The 22399-nt window shown below is 39.3% G+C and overlaps 1 protein-coding gene and 1 long non-coding RNA gene across 8 annotated transcripts in view; one reads left to right on the forward strand and one right to left on the reverse strand.

The window, feature by feature from the left end:
• Nucleotides 1-286: 286 nt before the first annotated feature.
• PGRMC2 (progesterone receptor membrane component 2) lies at nucleotides 287-17036 on the reverse strand. The gene is made up of 3 exons (XM_007172441.2): nucleotides 16579-17036; nucleotides 3878-4033; nucleotides 287-2455 (listed from the first exon to the last, which is right to left on the reverse strand). The coding sequence occupies exons 1-3, from the start codon at nucleotides 16994-16996 to the stop codon at nucleotides 2358-2360; spliced, it is 672 nt and encodes a 223-aa protein (XP_007172503.2). The 5' UTR covers nucleotides 16997-17036; the 3' UTR covers nucleotides 287-2357.
• A 538-nt stretch (nucleotides 17037-17574) lies between these two features.
• Nucleotides 17575-22399, forward strand: part of LOC103008398 (uncharacterized) — a 58910-nt gene continuing 54085 nt past the window's right edge. For 5 of the 7 annotated variants that reach the window (XR_009008417.1, XR_450173.2, XR_009008415.1 and 2 more), the window contains exons 1-2: nucleotides 17575-17862; nucleotides 21845-21952. This is a non-coding gene — a long non-coding RNA (uncharacterized LOC103008398). Of the gene's footprint in view, nucleotides 17863-19023; nucleotides 19394-19907; nucleotides 20241-21844; nucleotides 21953-22399 lie in introns of those variants that run through there. The other 2 variants (XR_009008418.1, XR_009008416.1) reach the window with 2 other exon arrangements.

Genomic DNA, 22399 nt, shown 5'->3' on the forward strand with positions numbered 1-22399 from the left:
CACATTTGAAAATTCTGATCATAAGAATTACCCAAGGCACTTCTTACAAATAGAGTCTGAGACTTATTCTCTTTCCATTCTGGCTCAGTGGGTGGTAGGTTTTGACTGGGGACCAAGAATTTGTACCTTAAGCACCTCAAGTGGTTCTAATAATCAGGCAAGTTAGGGAAATAGTGGTGAAGGGAGAAACAACAGCAACAATGCCACCACAGCTCCCGTCCCCTTGCTCAGTGACTGACTGCCCATCAAACCACCTGAGAATGAGAACACTCAACTGAAACTGAGGAATTGTCCATAGAACACTGTTTATTTCAAGTCCAAAGCACAACATTACTCATTTTTCTTAACAGACTGCGTAATTTTTACTGCATGAATATTTAGGGTTTCTCTATTCACAAGTGTAGATTTACTTCTTAACTTTAGGCTCAAATGATTCATAGATATCAGTTTACTCCAGAGGACACATACTTTAACAAATCTGTTCAGAAAATATTTTACATAAAAACACACAAATCATTTACCAACACTCTTCAGTTGTTAACAACCAGTCTTCAGCAAAGATCTGGCTGAAGTTCATCATTTTCTACAAAACATTTCAAGACTGAATACAATAGAATGTAGTATTTTACATACTTTAGCTTATTACTGCAGTTAAAAGTTCCTCTTTCTTTGATGGCTTCTGCATATGTTATACTCATAAAGCAGGAGAATTCTTTTCTCTAACTGCTGACTTATTAAATAAAATTGTCTTTTTTGGTATCACTTGTCTCCAATTAAGAACCTAAATAGTCATGATGAAATCAAATAATGGACACATATAGGGCTTGTAGTAAGAGCTTTTTCAAACTAACAATAGAAGAATTTAATACCTATCAATCAGTATAATATCCTTTATTGTTTTGTGTTCAATAACTACCACCTGGAGTGCTATTACTTCTAGTATTATCAGTTGGCATCAAAATATAAAGTAAAAATATGTACATTTTAATATATCAATTCTTACCTGAATAATCTCAGATCTCTTGAGAATGTTCCACAAAGTGGAATTTCTTCCTAAAGTTACAGTGAATGTGGTACAATGTGTACAACTTGGTTAACCAGTGCCTGCCTTTCATTTCCAAGATTTTTCCTTATCTTGAATCAAATACACAATCTCAACTCCCATATCATAATGCACTGGCTTACAGTTTGTATATAAAGTCCAACTCAAGCTTATTTTGGTTTATTGTACATGCTTTATTAAAATGGTACGGGTATTTACAGTATCTGCAGATCCCTTCCAAGGCGCTCTCACACACACTCAGACACACCCATACGACATCCATACTACAGCCTCATGCACCCACACCAGTGAGATGTGAGAGTCAAGACTCCTAAAATTAGGCAGCTGTTACGGGATAGAGTTGTCGATTTGTTTTTCAATTTTTTTTTTTGAAAAGAGAAAAGCATGGGGGAATGCATTTGGCCATGACAATGCTAATTAAGTGTGTGTATATTAACATATATGGCAGTAACACTGAATATTCCTTTTACATTCTATATACACAGAATGACATCAAGGTTTTGCGGTCAACAGAATATTCCAACTTCAGTCTCAATGCTGCTTGTAGTGACTTCTGAATTCACATAGGGGCTTTCCCTAAAAATAATTCAAGTCTATGTAAGTGAAATAAGGCACAATTAATATTGATTTGATCTAGGGGAAGGAAAGGGATAAAAACCAGTTTCAAATGATCTTACTGTTGGGGAATTAGCTTTGACTTAAATCCACCTGAAATCCCTTTTTCTAATTTCCAAAAATTTCTTAGAAATAAAGGTTTTTTTTCTTTTCTCTGACAAAACCCAAAAAGAAAAGCTCGGGGATTCACATCTTAGTGTTTCAGTAGCCTTAACTACTCAGACTGATGGGCACCGTCCCCCTCTCCTGCCCAGGTCTCCTCCCTCCCTCATTGCTAAAACAGACCCAGTGCATGAAGTAGGAATTCCTTGCTGTTTTTTTGAGGAGATCTGTACACTTAAGTAGCAAATACGTATCAGGTTGTCTTTGATTTAAAAAAAAAAAAAAAAAAAAGAGAAAAGGAAAAGTAATCTTGTGACTTTCTTGCTCTTTAAAAAAATCCCTGTCTCCTTCTTTTCAGGATGAAGAAGCCCCACCAGACATTACAAACTGCAACAAATGAGTCTGGCAGCATAATGTCTAGTATTCAAATCTTCATAGTGAGACTCATTTAGCTTGTACAAACAATCTGTTGAATGTTTTCTTGCAGCAGGTGAACCAAACCCAAAGACGCTGGACACTGTGAAAGGGAGTAAGAATTGCAGTTCTGAAGGCCCCTGACTTTGGTTGTTTACAAAGTTCAATCCTGTTTACTGTGATCCTTGGTATCTTCTTCATCTGTATATTCTGATGGTTCTTCCCCTGGTTTTAGGAGTCTGCCTACATAATCATATTTTTCTGAAAGATACATCAAAAGAAAATCAGTAGCGATCAAATTTGTCTCACTATTCCATTATACAGCAGGGAAGGTGTATGCTTCCTTTAGAGTCATATAGAACAAGATAAGTTTTTCCTATTTACCTTGTCCAGTCTTTGTACTCATGTAACACTTGAACAAAAGAAAACAGGGTCAGGGAACTCCTAAAGTTTGGGACTTGTGCTTTGCAGGACAGTGTTCCATATAACCAGTTCTTAATCAAGGACACTGCATCAGAATCACCTGGAGACCTTTAAAAAAAAAAATGCACGTCCAGGACCCATCTTGGAGTCACCCATGCCAGGCTCTTGGAATAGGTATGAGGACGTGTACTTTGAAACTGGTTTAACTCTAATGTGCACTGAGAGTCTCAGAATAGTTCTTTAAATTTTAATAGCCCAAAGTATTGTCATTAGATAGATAAGTTGGCAATGTAGGGCATTTCCAACAGTTAGAAGACCATAAAAAAGTTAATGGTGACTTTCCTGGGGAGAAAGAGTACATGAGGTGGAAAATCACATGGAAAGTAGATCCAACCAGGAAATATTCTTGGGGAGAAAATGTGACACATGCTGGTAGTCCCTAAGAAAACAAACTAAATGAGAAGATGAAAATTCACTCGTTACTTATTATCCTGTGTTCTCTGAGGTCCCGATATGTGGTGCCTAGTATATTGTTCTTTCTCCTATCAAACTCTCTTCTTAGACCTCGGTTACATTGCTTGTTTTTATGTTACCAGGTGTTTAATTTAGAACGTCGTTATGTCCAAGGTGATAATATGTTTAGTCATTTCTTGGTCAAGACTCTGAACCTAGTTTAAGGGAATTAACTGACAAACCGAGAGGACAAGATAGGAGGACTGCTTTGTATAGCAAAACCAGTATAAGTGCCAAGAAGCCAGAAGAAGTATTCCAAGGGATCCACAGGTCACGTAAATAGCAGTCCAGAGTGTTCACAGAGGCGGTAAAAACTGATGTCATGAGCATGTAATGAAGGAGAATGACATTTTTCCTTTATGGTTTGAAGGTAAGATCAAGAAAATCAGTTTAGAACAAACTAAAATTACAGTATCAATATCACTAATTAATTGTTTTAAATATAAGCCTATATTTAAAAAACTATAATGAACAAGCCTTATAAGACTAAAGATGTCACAATTTTTATAAATTTTATAGTTTGTAACAAGCCAATTTTTAAATATGGATTTTATAAATAATAAGCACATGTAACAATCATTTTGATAGTTAGCTATGTTTATCATCAAATAACGATGGCAGTGAAAACAGACAGCATCCTTAGGCTCTTTAGTAATGAAAGAGTAATGAAATTTAGTAATGAAATAGTATGCACTTTCTTTGGCCATAAATTTAATATTTGCAAAGAACCCAACAAAATGAAGGTACCTTTAAACTGCATTTCCCATTCTCGAACACTCTCCATTTGTACGGCATTCAAATCTGAGAGATCATCATATTCATCTTTAAGTGCGTCTTTATCTAGGCAAAATGTCGCCAGTCCTCTGGAGGCATCCCTACCAGCAAATATTCCATATGGACCAGCTGGGGAAAAAAAAGAAATTTAGATTATCTAACCCTATTTTAGAATGTCTCAAATGAAAAAGTCAAATAAAAGAAACCTCATGACTCTTATTTGGTACACAGCCTTAATTTCAAAACATGCACAGACACTAAATAGGATAATGAGAAGAAATTTCTTAGAATGAGGTAACTCTGTATGTACAGGCACAGAAAGAAGTCCATGATATAGTAACTGAAAAAAGCAATTCAGCAAATTACATAGTATGACTCACTTTGAATTAAAAACACGATATACATGTATTCACATTTCACCCACGTTTGTATATGCACAAAAAAACACCAGGAAGAATACAGACCAAGCACTTTACAGTGGCAACATTTCTGGAGAATGGAGAGGAAAATTTTACTTCACATATAACAGAATAAAGCATCTTCTAATGAGAAGTACACAAGTAGAAAAAAATGGAAATCCCCTGATTTTTAAATGAGCAAAATAATGATTATAGCCATATTCATATGAAAGCATTTAGGAAACTGAAGGTTATGTGTCAGAAAAGCATCTATACTTTTAAGAATAGAATTCAAAAATTTACTTAAATAGACAAAAATCTCAACATTTATGAACATTAATTTGAATTACAGAAAGCGCTGCACCATAAAGTTCACTGGATGTAGGAAAACTCATTTCTTTTAAAATTTGTTGCATGGAACAAAAAAGTGGCCTTAATAAATTTAAAAAGTAGCATTATTAGGTATTAATATATTAACATGAAAATAAAGGCAATACTTCCAGTAAAGTACTTTTTCCTACTTTCCCGTTCTTAAGTACTTTCCATGTTGGTGCTTAATATTAGGTGACTATCACAGTTATCATTTAATGGTTATATATTTTCCCACTGAGGGGATATACCAGTAATTTATTTAATCATTCCCCTATTAATATAAACTTAGGCTATCATTTTATACTTTAAATTTGTCTTCTATATAAGAAAATGGGACACTATTTACAATTGGCCAACATTTGTAACTTTCAAACTTTGCCCATTATCTCAACTGACATTCAAAAAGGTATGACAACTGACATTCAAAAAGTGTTTAAGAGAAGGAAATTTAATACTGTTTCTATTTACAGAGTAAAATCTGAAGTTCTTTAATTGGATTTAATTATTTTGGAGAAACATTTTTTTTCTTTTTTTAAACTTAAGTATAGTTAATTTACAATGCTGTTAGTTTTAAGTGTACAGCAAAGTGATTCAGATATATATATATATTTTTTCATTATAGGTTATTATAAGATAATGAGTATAGTTCCCTGTGCTATACAGTAGGTCCTTGTTTACCTATTTTATATATAGTAGTGTGTATATGTTAAGCCCAAACTACTAATTTATCCCCCCCATCCCCTTTGGTAACTAACCATAAGTTTGTTTTCTAAGTCTGTGAGTCTATTTGTTTTATAAAATAGCTCATTTGTATCATTTTTTAATATTCCACATACAAGTGATATCATATGATATTTGTCTTTCTCTGTTTGACTTACTTCACTTATGATAATCTCTAGTTCCATCTATGTTGCTGCAAATGGCATTATTTCATTCTTTTTTATGAGAAACATTTAACTTTTTTTTTTGGCTATGCCACCTGGCTTGTGGAACCCTGACACCAGGGATTGAGCCCCAGCCCTGGCAGTGAAAGCACCAAGTTCTAACCACTGGACCGCCAGGGAATTCCCAACGTTAACTTTTAAAACTAGGCAAGAACAGTCCCTAGGGAAAGAAAGCAGTCCACCTTAAAGCAGTTTTGTTTTTTTGTGGTATAACTCCACATGCTTTGTGGCAATGGCTGTTTTCAGGAGATGGAGAATATATATATATATACACACACACACATACACATTTATGTATATATATAGAGAACTAATGTGGTTTTTTTTCTTAAGAAGCAATGACAAAAATAATCTGTTAATAATATATAGCCTCTTAATGCTAACTGGACCAATGCTTACAAACTTAAAACAGTGATTAGTCAAACACACAAAAGAAAAAATAAAATTGATCAAGGCTATAAAAAACTACAAATGTAAAATGAGAATTTCAACTTTTTGGAGAATTTCCTAGCAATCTCACTTTCCTCTCTCACAGTATTGCAAAGTGGAAGGGACAGTTTTTGCCCTCCCTATTTGGCAGACAAATAGAAACAGAGGCATTCAGTGCCTTGCCTAAAATTACTGACAGAACTGGGAAGTAATATTCCCACTTTTCTGATTACCTCAAACACAGCACATCTTGAGAAAACACACAGAGGACCCACAAACCCAAAGATGGAGTAACAATCCTGAAAACTGGAGCATTTCACTAATCACAAAATTTCAGGGAAATGGCTATTTTAGAATACCTGATAAATCAAAATGGAAGAGCATTAACAAAAAAAGCTTTTTTTTTTTTTTTTTTTTTAGAAATCAACAGCTTTTCTTAGCATTGTGTTATAATATTTACCTCGCTGGCCTACAAAAGTCAATCTACTTCAGGATACTTCACAGTATCAACCTTAAAACATATCCAAATGGTAAACAAGAGAGAAGATGATCACTATAAAAATAGGAGTCATAAAACCCTCCATCTTTGAGTATGTTAACATATAACAATGTATTCTTTAGTAAAATTGTCTGCCAACTTTCCTAAGAGGGAATGATGTTCTTTTTTTGGTTTGGCTAACTTAGAGTGAACTTGAGTCAACAGTTAATAACCCAAACCTAATTCTAGACAAAATGATGTTTTGTTAACTCTTGAAAAGAATGATTCAGTGACTAACATATATTCCCACTCTCTGTATTAAGTTGTCCTCTCCACATGTTTCGAATTTCCCTCAAGAAGCATTTAACTTCTGAAAAGGTTTTTTTGAAAACAGTTTTCTTTACTTTTTCCTGTAAGACCATAAAGAACATAATATAAAGATTCAGAACTAGAGTTGGAAAAGGATGAGTTGCTCAGAAAAAGGAGGATCTGAGGTCCAGTTAAAGTATATTTCTCTGCATCCCTAACACAATCAGAACCATATCTGAGAAGTCAGTAATACCTCCCCTTTCCACTACCTCCTTACATAACAGACCTAAATGGTACTGATAATAATATTTTGATAACTACTCTTGGCTATCCATAATACTATAATAGCAGAGAGCTACCCAAGGAAAGCAAATTTTAAATGGTATTAGGTCTTCAGTATGGTATAATTCACACACACACACACACACACACACACACACGTCTAGCTTGTATAAATTAATCAGATTGTTTTGATTAAGGCTCATTTAGATATTAACATTTCAATAATAACTAAGCGAATTATACTCTTGCTTTTATCAAAGACTAAAATATAGTGCTAATACAAAACTAGATTTACAGTTTCAAGAAAATTCTTGCTACAAAAAATGCACCCAATTATTTAGCCAAGACAGATTCTCTTAAATGTACATATATAACAAATATCCTAGGACATCATTTTAACGATAAATCTTATTTCCATGACATTGTTAAATACACCAAAATGACATTATACTAGTTAGAATTCAGATTTCATTAACAATTTTAAGAGTTAACACCACTTATAATACAGATTTTTAAAGTTCAAAAATCAATAAATCTACTAGTTATTGTATCCTGAAACTGCTTACTTTAATACAATCAAGTGACAATGGGGTGACATATTTTTGAAGGCAACAACATATGGTTACTGTAAAACAATGTTTTAAAGAATAATTTAATGAGCAAAAAATTCCAGGAGGAAGTAAATAAAATATCTAAAATATGTAACACATAATTTTGTAACTATTAAGGTGATTATGTATCTACATTAGTATTTATGAAGAGAAAATTCCAGAATGTTTTAGTTATTTCCATGGTATAAAAACCATAGCTCTCAGAGACAAACTTTAATTCATTAAAGTTTATAAACAGCCCAGTTTTCTGGCATGTTCTGACAATAGTCTTCTGTGATTATTAAAGTAAGTTAAAAAAAATCTAATAATACTTGGTATTGAGTAACTTATTCCAAATAAGGTTATAATGTGCCTAGGAACAAATGAAACAATATGTAAAAGTGACTAAATGAAATCCAACTAATAGATATTATTTTTTTATACTTAGTTCTAGGAACTCCCAGGACTTTTAGAGAGAAGGTAGCATGGTAAAACGGAAAGAATACCTCTTAAGAAGTTAAGATACCTGGGTTCGAGGCCGCACCCTACATTTGACATTGGGCAAATTTTACATGCCTAAAATTGGAGGTCAAACCAGATAATCTCTTGACTACTACAATTCTAAGAGGAACTGAAAACTCAACCTTGCTTCTAAAATTCAAACTAGGAGGCTCTCAGCAATACTGTGGGCTGAGCTAGTGGCCCTGGCCCCAGGGCTCAAGGCTGGGCTGAGGGCAGGGAAGACTTTGAAAAATTAAAACCCCAGGCCTGTGCCGTTTGTGGGAGTGGGGCCTCAGTTTACCTAGCCCAGGTAGAATGAGAATTCTAAGGTGAAAAAAATACAATAGCATGGATTTAAATATCTGTTGGAATTTAGCAAACAGTAATGGTAATACAGCAAGTATTGGGAAAAAGAAATTATTCTATAAATGGTGTTGGGATAACTGAACAGCCCTCTGTAAGAAAACAAAAACAAAAGTTGGATGCTTACTTCACTTCTTAAAACAAAATAAATTCCAAGTGGAACTAACAAACTAAAACCATAAAGTATTAAGAAACTACAGATTTTTAAAAATAATCTTTAAGTGCAAAAAAGCTTTAAGTATGATACAAAACCCAGAAGCAATAAAATAGTCATGATGGAAAAAATGTGGCAAAAAATATATGAATAGATAATTTGTAGGAAAGGAAACATAAATGACTCAAATTTTTGAGGATGTCCAACCTCACTGAGAAATGTAAATTAAAATAATATTGAAAAACTATTTTAACTTCTCAGATTGACGAACACCAAAAAGTTTAATATCACATTTTTGGCAAGAGGGTGAGAAACAGGCATTTTCTTGTGAGTGTAAATTGGTCCAATGTCTCTGGAGGGCAATTCAGAAATAAGTACCCAAATTAAAAATGTCCATACCCTAAGACTCAGTAATTTTACATCTAGGAATTTATTTTATAGATAATTATGATTTTACTCACGTTTAAAATGACACATGAATATTTAGAGCAGTACCATGTAATAACAAGAGATTGGAAACAAATGTTCATTAAAAGTGGACTATTATGATATATTCATGTAATAGAATTTATGCACACATTCAAGAATGAAATGGTTCTCTTTAAACTGATATGACAGGCTCTCAATATATTAAAATATTGCTAAAGGTTTGTATAGTATACTACAATTAGTGCATGGGAGGGGTGTACCATATCCACATACTTTCACTTGCAGAGAAATAGCTCTGGAACAAGACTCAGACACTCAGACTGGTTCCCCACCTCTAGGGAGGGGAACATGGTGGCTGGGTTGTGGGAAGGAGACTATCTTTTACTATATACCCTTTAAAATTTTTCTATCTTGACCATGTATTACCTAATAAAAATTTTTTTTTTCAGAAACTTCCATTAGGCCCTATTTTGAGGCATACCCCAAACCACTCCACAGGGAGACTTCTACAACCCAAGGCTCATGGAACATCACAGAAAATATTCAAGAAACAAAAAGACAGCAATTGCTGAAGTTTGTAATAAAAGTTATAACTACATGAAGAAACAAACTACCATGGAGGAGTGAGCACACAGAACAGATATGAGAAATGGTATCCCAAGAATAAGATAACAGAAGCAGATTAAAGAGATATAGTATGTTTACTTAAAATTATTAAGAAATTAAGGGGACTTCCCTGGTGGTCCAGGGGTTAAGAATCCGCATTCCAATGCAGGGGACGCTGGTTCGATCCCTGGTCAGGGAATTAAGATCCCACACGCAGTGGGGCAAATGAGCCCGTGTGCTGCACTACTGAGCCTGCGCACCACAACTACAGAGCCCGTGCACCGCAGCTACTGAGCCTGCGCTCTGGAGCCCACGCTCCACAACGAAAGATCCTGCGTGCTGCAACTGAGACCCAATGCAGCCAAAAATAAATAAAGAGTTAATGTGTATCTACTAAGAGTTCCAGAAGAAGTAATAAAGAGGATGGGAGAGACAATAACTGAAAAGATAATGGGTTCAAATCTTTTTAAATAATGACACATATCCTCAGATTTTAGTAGAGCCTGGCACATGTTAAAAAAAACGTTATTGGGGGACTTCCCTGGTGGCGCAGTGGTTAAGAATCCGCCTGCCAATGCAGGGGACATGGGTTCGAGCCCTGGTCTGGGAAGATCCCACATGCTGCGGAGCAACTAGGCCTGTGAGCCACAACTACTGAGCCTGCACTCTAGAGCCCGCAAATCACAACTACTGAGCCCACGTGCCACAACTACTGAAGCCCGCATGCCTAGAGCCTGTGGTCAGCAACAAGAGAAGCCCGCACACTGCAATGAAGAGCAGCCCCCGCTCGCCGCAACTAGAGAAAGCCTGCACGCAGCAACAAAGACCCAACACAGCCAAAAATTAAAAAAACCCAGAAAACAAAAAACAAAAAAACCATTATTGAGGATCTGAGGTAAAACAACAGTTAACCCACAATTTTATTTCCTACATCTATACTATTATTCCTGAGTGAGGGCAGATAGACACAGAATTTTTTTCTATCAATGAAAAAAGCTATAGGACACACCTCACTAAAATGAAAACTGAACCCTGAACAAAGGAATGCGATGCAAGAAATGACAGTGAATAAAGAAAATGGTAACTATGTTGGTAAATTTAAATGAAGATCGACTATTAAAAAAAAGTTAATAATTTAACCAATTTGGGGGTAGAGTTTTAAAAACTGCAGTAAAACTAGAAGTCTAATAGTAATAACATAGAAAATGGAATGTGGGAGGGATTAGAGTCAATGCTTTCTAACCAGGGCCACAATATATGGCTGTGTACCATATAACTCCAGGGGACACCATTTACATTTGTATACATGATAGTTTTGTATATTTAGTATTAAGAAATATTCTGTCAAATGGCAGTGAAGTGTCTTAAAGAGACAGTTCTTTCTAATTCATACAAAAATGTTTGGTTAACATTCTTATATTCTATAGCAAAAACTTAAAAGAATCTTAGCACCAGAAGAATAGAAATAGAATGCATCCAAATCAGTAGGGGGATGTGAAACAGAAACAGACACACAGACATAGAGAACAGACTTGTGGCTGCCAAGGGGTGGGTGGAGTGGGGGAGGGATGGATTGGGAGTCTGGGGTGAGCAGATGCAAACTAGTATATAGACAACGGATAAACAAGGTCCTACTGTATAGCACAGGGAACTATATTCAATACCCTGTGATAAACCACAGTGGAAAAGAATATAAAAAAGAATATAAGTATGTATAACTGAAACAGTTTGCTGTACAGTACAAATTAATACAACATTGTAACTCAACTATACTTCAATAAAATAAATTTTAAAAAAATCAGTAGGGGAGAAAACGTGGAAAGAAAAAAAAAATTAACTAAGTTGTTAAAAGACAGTATTGATATTAAATTTAATGAAAAAATCCAGCTATATTTTATAAGGAAAAAAACCAGATTGGTTAAAAGTAAAAGGATGGAAAAAGAAGCACTGAGGTAACACTAATCAAATGAAGCCTCAAGTCAAATCTGAAAATCAGTAAGGGTGATAAGGATGTTTCTTCCTCTGCCGATTAACACAGTATCAGTTCTAGATCTAGTGCTTAGATAGCTTCAAAACATTGATATACCCAATCTTTGTAAGGCTGGCTCCTTCAGGTTTTTGCTTAGGTATCAATCCCCACTTTCTTGACAAACCAATATAAATAAGGTACCTTTCTTAACCATCTGATCTAAATAAAGTCCTTTGTTAACCTCTATTACATATCCTATTAATTTCTTTCACATCATATTTAATTACAGATTATAATCATGTATTGAATGCTTGTTTATCATCTGTCTTCCTCAACAGACCATAAACTCCATGAGGGTAGGGAGGCAAATGTTTTAAAGACTCAGAGAACTCTCATTTCTCAAAACATCTTATCTAGGCAACAATGTAATGAAATCCAGGCAATTCCTTCTTAGAGTTTAAAAGTGGAGATGAAACATCTGAGACAAGATGCTGGCTCTAAGAGTACAGCAGTTATTTAGTGATGTCTGTCACAAGTATGTGGGGGAGGAGTGATCTATGTCACACCAGTTGAAAGAACTATTAAAAGAACTTGAATGGCTAACTCCAGATGTTACTAAATGTACTCCTTTCCTCCAACCTGAATAACATCTTCTGGTCTCATACATGCTTTAAGCTATGCTATTATACTTTGTGTTAGTATTTAATACAAATACAATTCCCCCTTAGATTAAAAACATTGGAATGATGTTGAACTCAGAAGAGCCAAACAAGAAGGTACTGTAGAAATTACTAGTATAAATTTGAGCAGAGTATCAAAATTCATCAGAAGACTTAGTTGATCCCTTTATCTGATTGGCAGGTAATGAATAGTAGGTAATGAGTGTGTATGGGCATTAGACCTAACACAGACCCAGCTGGCTTCAAAGCAAGAAGCTAGGATGAGAGCTGGGTAGTGTCAATAGGACATTCATGAAGGAATAGGTTTCTCTATATGCCTCAACTCTTGCTTCAGCTGCAATTATGCAAACTACAAATAAAATTCACATATTGAACATAAAGTTAAAAAAGGAGGAAAGACACATGAAAGGTAACTGTGCTCCTTTCCCCCACCTCCTAAATATTAGGCATCTCATGGGGTACTTCGTATATACTTCTTTCCTTTCCTTTCCAGTGGAATTTAAATGGTATGTTGGAGAAAATACAGCTTTGGTGTATGTCAAAGAATACTCTACATGGAATAATGGGGGAAAGCTATATATCTAAATATCCGAAACGCAGATAAACTATTAGAAAGGTCAATTGTATAATTTCTTGCCATTCTAAAGAATAAAAAACACTGTTTTGTTATAATTCCACTGCAGTAATATTACATCAAATTATTTAAAATTATACTATCTGTTGGAGTCCTCCTCATCTATTATGACTATGGAAACGTGAAATTATATTATGTTGTGATACAGTGGGAGGGGATAGCCAGTTAGACTGGGTTTGATTTCTAGCTTGGCCACTTACTAGATATGTGACTTGGGGCAAAATCTGAGTTTCAGTTTCCACGTTTGTAAAATGGGAACATTACTTATTTCCTAGGGCTGTCTGAAAACTAAATGAGATAATAAGCCCCAAATGGAGTTTCCTACTCCTTCTACCCTGACCTCTAGAATCAATGCTGTTGAACAGAACTCAATGGGAAGATGGAAATGCTCTATAAAGTGCACTGTATAGTATGGTAGCCATGTGGGTACTGAGCACTTGAAATATGGCTAGTGTGACTGAGGAACTCAATTTTTAATTATATTTAATTTTAATTAATTTAAATTTAAAAAGCCACACATGGCTTGTGGCTACCATATCAAACAGCACAACATAAAGCCATGAAGTTTGTTTCTTTGAGGCTTTAAATCCTTATGGAACTAGGAGAGGGTATAAAAAATAACAGCAGTGAGATTCTCTTTAAGTTTATCCCAGAATGCAGTATACCTGAAATAGAATAGATAGGCTTTGTGGTCAAATATATCTGGATTTGAATACCATGTCTGTGTGACCCAAGCCAATTTACCTCAAATTCCTAAACCTCAGGCTCCCCATCTTAAAGACAGAATACTCACTAATCTCACTGAAGCATTGTGGAGATGACAAATTAATGGATTTGATGTAGTAGCTGCTCAACAAATCTGGTTCCTTTCTCCTCCCACATTCATTGTTTCTTACATAACCACTTGCCTCACATGCTGGCCAACTGCCTTAACTGTTACTAAATTTAATATTGACAAATGCAGTTAATGCCAACTGTTTTTGCCAATATGTGTTTACTTCACTAAATTAAACTGCCAGTATTTAATTTTTTAAGAACCCAAACTTTAAAAATGTATGGCTAAAAAGAAAAAAATATTCAACACAGAAAAAGCCTCACAAAACAATCTTTTAACTCTAAAACCATTACTGAGAAATGGGAGTAGATATTGGTTAGGCACAGAAACTAGGTTTTCTAGCTCCCTTAGCTCATTCTTTCAGCTACTGAGAGTCTCAGATAAGGATTTTTACTTCTGAATTATTCTGCTACAAAACTGCTTAATTGATTTGAGGACGAAAATAAAAAATTAAAACCAAAACCGAACTTATGTCTGTTTCATAGCCAGAAATTTGGCTTCAAGACTTTTGGGAAGTGTTTTATCTTCTCTTAATGTGAAATATATTCCAAGCCCCTAAGATGATCTGGCTACCTTTAAGGTTCCTTTCAATAATAAAATATTCCAAATATCTCTATTAGGTTGTTAATTGATAACTACTTAGGATGAAATAACTGAATATCACTCTTAGCCTGTTCATTAGGACCTGGAAGTCAGTGGAAGCTAACCTAAAGCTGACTCCTCTGTTGTTAGGAGGAACCCCCTCACTGGCTCAAGCCACACAAAGGCTATCTACATTATAACTATGACTCAATTTTAAAACTACTGTTGCAGAACATTTGCCACTGGATCCTGCCAAACTGTGTCTAAGGGTGTTTCTCCTAGCTATTTTCAGATAGTGGCAAGGCATAATGTGTGAGGACCGATATGCTTCTTTGCACTAATACTTTGGTTGCTTCACTGTCGGTTTAGATAGGGGTACAAAGGCAGAGTTTTTAGTTTGGTTAAGCTCTGTATTAAAAACCTAAACCTGTACACAATTTCTAATCATTGAACACACATACTGTGTAAATCCTTGACTAAAAAAAAAAAAAATTAACTATTTAATTTGGTCTGTCCGTTAAAATATTGTACTTTGGCCCTATTGTCTTATTCCCCATGCTCATAAGTGAACAAAAAAAGTATTAACTATTTCAGCTGATATGAGTAGGCAGACATCTGGTTTTTATTTTTATACAACGAGAAGCAAGTACTTAATAAGCTATCTGTGACTTGGTTGGATTGAATGTACTATAAATATATACAGAAAATACAAGCCACTAAGAAATAAATAGTTCAGCATGTAGAATCTCCAATTTCTTACCTCTAATTAACAACTAACCAAAGCACTTCTAAAATATCTTCCAGCCACTAAGCACAGAAATCTTAAGTATATATTTGCAAGTGTCAATAAATCTCATGGACTACCAGATTAAAGAGGAAACCAACTTGTTTTTAGACGTGCCAACCCCCTTGACTTTAAGACTTGGATGTACCCTTTCGAATAACAGGTCACTCTAGGTCTCTAATTTTATTTACTTTTATTGCAGTCACTTTTTTAAAGCTTAGAATAACTACACAACCAGCATGTACAATGTTGCTCAGTTTTATGGTATGCCAACAGGTTCCATGAGTCTGAACTGAAGTTTATTAACATAATCTGAAATGTATGCTATAACTACATTGTAAAAGAAGGGTTTCTAAACCAACCACCCTACACACACACAGTTCTCTGAAAGCAAAGTTTTAAAAACCTTTTAACTTGCATAACTGGTGCCTGGGGGTATGAATTTATAGCTGTTTTAAGTTTTTGCTCCTCAGTGAAAACACAGTAAATCATAATCAACGTGTAGTTGAATACTTGCCTTCCTACTAAAAAAAAAAAAAAAAAAAAAGGAAAAAGGAAAAAGAGAGAAACCGGACAGGCACGCCTGCTGCGTATATGAGCTCCACCCCCAAAACTCAGGGCGAAGACCCTTGCCAGTATTTATTAGGATCTGCATTCAGGTTTGCCTCATCCCACATATATTGTTAATCTTGGAAAGCATCTTCGTACCAAAACCCGTTTAAAAAAAAAAAAAAAAGAGTCGAGGTGTTGCTTATACGACAGGACTTTACAGAGGGTTGGGACTTGGAACTCCGTGTACCTAAACGTGGCCTTACAGGGAGTAGTAGAGGGAAAAGGAAGCTCAGTGGCGCGCGCACACACACTCACACAGACACACACACACACAGAGTAAAGAAAGGAAAGCTATGAATTACAGGGCCTAAAACTTTAGGTCCCTACTTTAGATATCTTTCTTCTCTCCCGCCCCCAACGATCCCAGGAATCAGAAAGCTCAGGAAAGGCTGAGGGCCAGCGTGACTGGCGACAACTAAAAGGATTTTGAAAAATTCAGCACAAGAAAAGGCTGCGAGGAGAAATAGGATAGGAGAAAAATGAAAGATGAGAGCTGGCTCCTGGGGCGACACTGGGATCCCGACTTCGGGGGGTAAACGCCGGAGGGGCCCGCGGCCGAGGCGTGCGGGGGGCGGGCCGTCTCAGGTGCGGGAGACAAGGCGCGGGGATCCACATGTCGAGAAGGCTGGCAAGCTAACGCTTTGCCCAGGGGCCTCCCTATCATAAGATGGTCGCGCTTGAGCTGCAGGGGGTCCTCCCCCTCCCCGTCCAACTCCTCCTCACCCGGGCCGTAGAACTTGCTGCCTTTGGTCACGTCGAAGACTTTCCCATTGACCGCAAGCAGGATGCGCGGGGTGCGTGACCCGTCGTACTGGCGCAGCTGCTCCAAGCTGAAGTCCCGCTTCTTCATACGAGGCAGAGAGGCAGCGGGGCTCTCCTCGCCCGCCCCGGCCCCGGCACCCAGACCCCGCCGCCCCCAGCGCACCCACAGCCGGTAGGCCCCCAGCAGCACCAGCGCCACCAGCGCCACGTTCAGCAGCATCTCCCCGCCCCCCGTCAGAAGAGCCAGCGCAGCTGCCGACCAGCCACCCCCTTCTGCTGCCGCTCCCGCGCCGCCCGGGCTCTCGCTGCTACCGTCGCTGCTGCTCTCGCTGCCACTCCCCAGGGTGCCTAAATTCACATCCCCATCACCCGCCGCCATCACTGCCCGCCAGCGCCTTCCTCTCCTCCCCGCCCCCTGCCCTCCCCAACCCCACGGTCGGCCCCGCCCATGTGGGGCCTCCCAGCCAATAGCGTGAGGGTAGGGGGCGGGGTCAGGCCGGCTCCCGACTGGGTGTTGACGCGGTAACGTTGTCTTGGATCTCTCTCTCCCTTCCCCTCCCTCCTTTTGCAGGCCGCGCGCGCGTGCGGCGCCCCGCCCACCTCGCCCCACACTTCCCTGCTCTCGTCCTTCGCCTCTAGTTGAAGTAGAAGAGGGGGGCGGGTCTGAAGAAAACGCGCTGCGCCGGCCGCGCGCGCGCGCGCGGGCGGGGCGAGACTATGGCGCGTGCGCGGGCCCAGCGGCGCCACGCGCTCTCCTTTCCTCTGCAACCCCTCTGGGAGACACGCTCCTCCCAGTTCCCTCGCTGTGCGCGTGCGCCCAGGGGTCGCTTTTCTTCCCAGGCCAGGGTTCGCGTCCGCAAACTCCCGCCTCTTCGCTTTGGCTCCGCCCGAGAGCTTCACGTGCGCTGAGGCGGGACCCGCTCTGACGCCTTCCCGAGGGCGCGGGTTGGTGGCTAGTGGGAGGCCGCCACATAGTTATAACTGCTTTCGCACACTGAAGAGGGGGGGTCTCTTTCTTCCCCGGGCGCCGTCGCGCCTGTCCGGAAGCCCGGAGCGTGGGCGCGCAGGCAAAGCTACAGCCTAGAAGTTTTGGCGAGGAGCTGGAGTCGCCTGGTGCGGAGAGCGCGCACGGAGCTCGCCCAGGGATTGTTTGGCAAAAGGAATCTACGTGCTGTCTGCGCCATTCCCCAGTGGTTTTAGCCAAGGCTGCTCTTGTAGAATTTTCTTTCAGATTTTGTACTAAAGGTGTCGTTTTTCCTTGAAACGTTCTCATTGGGGCGAGAGGGAAGTGGATAGGATGAGGGGGTCCTTTTTTTCGTGTATTTAGCTTTATTTACAGTTTCTTTTCATCTTCGTGGGTCTTGTAGAGTCTTTTAGCCTCTCGAGTCCTTAAAATTCCTGTGTAAATGTCACCTCTGAAGCCTCATTCTGAGCCCCTCATCTCACGCTCTCGGGTCATTTGATGTGCTCCCTCTCGCCCTAGTCTGTTTTGTGTCGCTAGTCCCCGCCCCCGCGCGCGTGTGAACTACCCTTGTGGCGAATGAAGGTTTATCAAGGGAGTAACAGTTTTCGTTTTATCTTGAGGAACTGATGGGATGGAGGAGAGACATGGGCAAGCAGTGGGGGCGTATGGTATGCTAATTAGGGAAACAGCAAGTGGCCCATTTTGGCTTTAAGTACTGAAGAGGAACAGTATGGAAGACTTCAGGTTGTAGTCTTCAGTATCGAGGGATAGGCTTGGACTTTATATTGCCGGTTTTGGAGGAGCCTCTGAAGATATGGAAGGGGCAAGTGACAGGGTCAAAACTCTTCTGTAGAGAGTTATCTACTAGGATTGGTATGAAAGATTGGAGTGGGGAAAAGAATGGGAAACCAGTTAAGTGGGCTACCGTATTGGTGCAAGGAGTACGAGAAGTGAGGGAACGCAGGACTGATGACAGCATTAGAGCAGGGGTCTGCAAGCTTTTCTTCAAAGGGCCAAACATTAATATTTTAAATGTTCTCTCTCATAATTACTCAACTCTGTCTTGTAGTGAGAAAGCAGCCATAGACAATACTTCAAGGAATGAGCTTGGCTGTGTTCCAATAAAACTTTATTTTTGGACACTGAAATTTTAATTTGATATAATTTTAGATATCATGAAATATTCTTTTAACTTTTTTTTTCTTTTTAAATTTTGGCTGTGCTGCCCAGCATGCAGGACCTTAGTTCCCCAACCAGGGATAGAACTCACACTCCCTGCATTGGTAGCGCGGAGTCTTAACCACTGGACCGCCAGGGGAGTCCCCTTAACTTTTTTTCAATCATTTAAACATGTAAAAAACTTTTTTTTTTTTTTTTTTTTTACTTTCCAGAGGTAAAAAAACAACCTACAGGCCATAGTTTGCTGACCCCTGCTTTAGAGGTATTTTCTTGAGGCAGAGTGAACAAGATTTAATTGGGGGTAATGACCATGTATAGTCTGTACTCCTCCAATCTAGAATACTTTCCGAAGTTAAAGGGGGCACTGTTAATTACACTGGGAGAAGAGGAGTAAAATTAGACTGTCCTAAGCCAACCTCGAGTGGTCATCCTAAGGTTAATGGTTAAGAGAAGTCAAAACTGCTTTAGGACCTGGTAAAAGTAAATGGAAGTGGCAATGATGGAAACAGGGACTTGGGAAGACACTGGTTTTAGGGAGAAGATGGCTGTAGCAGTCCCAGGTGTCATATGGTTGGGACAACATCGACAGGCAGGAGCAAACCACCCCAGAGGCTTCATAGCAGGCCACTCCTTGTATCTTATTTACCAGAATTGGGTTGCTAGCTAGTCCCTGAAACAGTGACTGACAAGGAGCATGGGATTACCATGATTGGTTAGTGTTTATCTGGCTTTTGACAGTTCTTATACAGGACTGTGGCATGCGTTGCTGGACATTTAGCATCTCTGGTGTCTTCCTACTAAATGTTAGTAGCAACCCCAGGCATTGTGACACCAAAAAAAAAAAAAAAAAAACAAACCCTCTTCCCCTCCATCCCACACACACTCCCTAGAGAAATGATACTGGTTAAGAACCACTGGCTTAGACCAGTTGGGATTTACCTTGGAACTGAATTATGTGTGTAGTTTTCTTTTTCCTAATTGGTTTGGAGGGAAGAGAGGAACTAAGCAGTATTGAAGTTCTGTTGTCAAGGAAGTAGGGTGGGGAATGGTGGGTAGGTAATTAACATTCTGCCCTGAGAATTAAACATTTTCTTGTATATCCCTGATAAAATATCTCAAACTCACACTTGAAGCTCTTTTTTTTTTTTTGAGTTCCCCCCCACCCCCCATGGGAAAAATCTCTCCCAGTAGGATACTCTGTTTTTGAATACTGCAGTAACTTTCAGACTGGTGGCCTGCTCTGTCTTTCCCTCCTTCATTACTACATGAAGGGACTAGTCCTGTGTACTGATTTCCTTTACTCAGATACCTATCTCCAGTGGTGCTCAGCTATCTCAGGAACTCAGTTGGCACTCAGAGGCCTCCATAAATCCACAGACAGCTTCCCTGCCTTTCCCTTACAAGTGTAATCCACTGCTTACTGATTGACTTGTCATCTCCATGGAAGATGTACCTCTCTAGGCCTGACCCTTCTCTGGAGGTATTAGTACTAACCAACAAATTTTTCCATTTCTTTTTTTTTTTTTAATAAATTTATTTATTTTATTTATTTATTTTTGGCTGCTTTGGGTCTTCGTTGCTGCATGCGGGCTTTCTCTAGTTTCAGCGAGCAGGGGCTGCTCTTAATTGCGGTGCACGGACTTCTCATTACGGTGGCTTCTTGTTGCGGAGCACGGGCTCTAGAGCGCAGGCTCAGTAGTTGTGGTGTGTGGGCTTAGTTGCTCTGCGGCATGTGGAATCTTCCCGGACCAGGGCTCGAACCCGTGTCCCCTGCCTTGGCAGGCGGATTCCTAACCACTGTGCCACCAGGGAAGTCCCTACGGTGGCTTCTTTTGTTGCGGAGCACGGGCTCTAGGCACGCAGGCTTCAGCACTTGTGGCTCGCAGGCTCTAGAGCCCAGGCTCAGTAGTTGTGGTGCATGGTCTTAGTTGCTCCGCGGCATGTGGGATCTTCCCGGACCAGGGCTCGAACCCTTGTCCCCTACATTGGCAGGCGGATTCTTAACCACTGCACCACCAGGGAAGCCCTCTTTTCCATTTCTTTTCTCACGTAGCCAACTTGCATTTCCCTCCTTTCAACTCAGCATGGCCATTGAAGTGTGATTGAAGTGATCGGTGTCACTTGCGAGCAAAAGCTTTAAGAACCCGTGCACAATTTCTCATGCTCTTTCCTTCTGGCACAGTGACGGAATGTTTTAGTTATCTATTGCTGCATAACAAACCGTCCCAAATCTTAGTGACTTAAAACTGTAACCATTTTATTATCGTCAATGGCTTTGTGGGTTGAATGGGCTCACGGGCAGTTGTCTAATCTTGCTCGGTGTCTCTCACGTGGTTCCAGCCAGGTATTGTTGGACTGGAGTAATCTGGAGGCTCCATGGGGATGCTGGAACGGCTGAGCCTTTCTTTTTCCTTTGTTATTCCAGGGCCTCAGTTTAAATGGCTCCTCCTGCAGAGTAGCCTGACTTCTTACATGGTGGCTCAGGACTCTTCAAACCGCAAAAGCAAAAGCTTCCAGGTGTTTGTAAGACTCAGGCTTGGAAATAACACATACTATTGGTTAAAGCAGTCACATGGCCAACTCAGTTTCAAGGGGAGGGTAAATAAACTCCACCTCTTGATGGGGATTGGGGAGAAGAGTGATAAAGAATTTGTGGCCTTATTTAATCTACCACCCTGACAATGTTCCACCTGGTGGCTGCTTCTATCAGCCAGGGTCCTAGGGTCAGGACAAAGTGGAGAAGAGCCCTTAGCTAATACACATGGTTGTATGAGTGAGAAGTACATTTCTGCTGTTCTAAGTCACTGAGATATTTGTGGTTGTTTGGTAGCAAATAAAGCCTGATCTATACTAATACAAAAATCGGTACTGGAAGTAGGGCACTGCTGTAACAGAAACCTAGAATATATGGCGTTGACATATATGACTATGTTACAAACGTTAGTGGTTGGTTGTTAGGTAGCATCCAGCTCTGATTCACTTAGGAATCTCTCAGCAAACGTAGCTTAGAAATTTGAGCTCAATAAATATTTCTTAAATAAGATACACTGTTTTTTGTAATTCTGTTCTATTTCTCTATTTTAGGGGAAAACACTTCTTTCCCACATCAGATGTTTCTTAAAGTATGGAGGGGGTGCCACTAACATAACACTCGATACCTCATTCCAGCGCTTCTAACAAGTTTCCTGATGTGTAAGTTTGGCGTGTGCAGCCCACCTTCTTCCTCTCTCCTTTCTCATGGGAGCCAGGCCGCCCACAGAAAGTATGCTTTCTACTCTGCTGCTTCATACCCTAAGTTTCACAGGGGTCTGCCCATGCCGGCGGGGGGGGCCTGCCCAGGACAAGGGAGGCTTGGGGTAAGCTTAAGAGGATAGGTGCTCTGGGGGAAGGGGAGCTTCAGGCTTGGGAGCTAAGCTCACTGCCAAGGAGTGAAAAAACCTGTTGTTTGAACTTTAATTCACAAGCGCAAGAGTGTTAACAAGTTGGAAGTTAATAATTTTGGACTTTAACATGAAGTCGGTACTGATTACTTTGGGCTGTAATTCAGAAGAACAAGATAATGTAATGTCTGAACTTTTCATTTCTTGCTGGAAAATTCATACTGGAAAGGTCATAATCAGATTGAGGATGTCTTTTCAG

Source organism: Balaenoptera acutorostrata, chromosome 5 (genome assembly GCF_949987535.1).
Source record: "Balaenoptera acutorostrata chromosome 5, mBalAcu1.1, whole genome shotgun sequence".
NCBI classification, from domain to species: Eukaryota; Metazoa; Chordata; class Mammalia; order Artiodactyla; family Balaenopteridae; genus Balaenoptera; species Balaenoptera acutorostrata.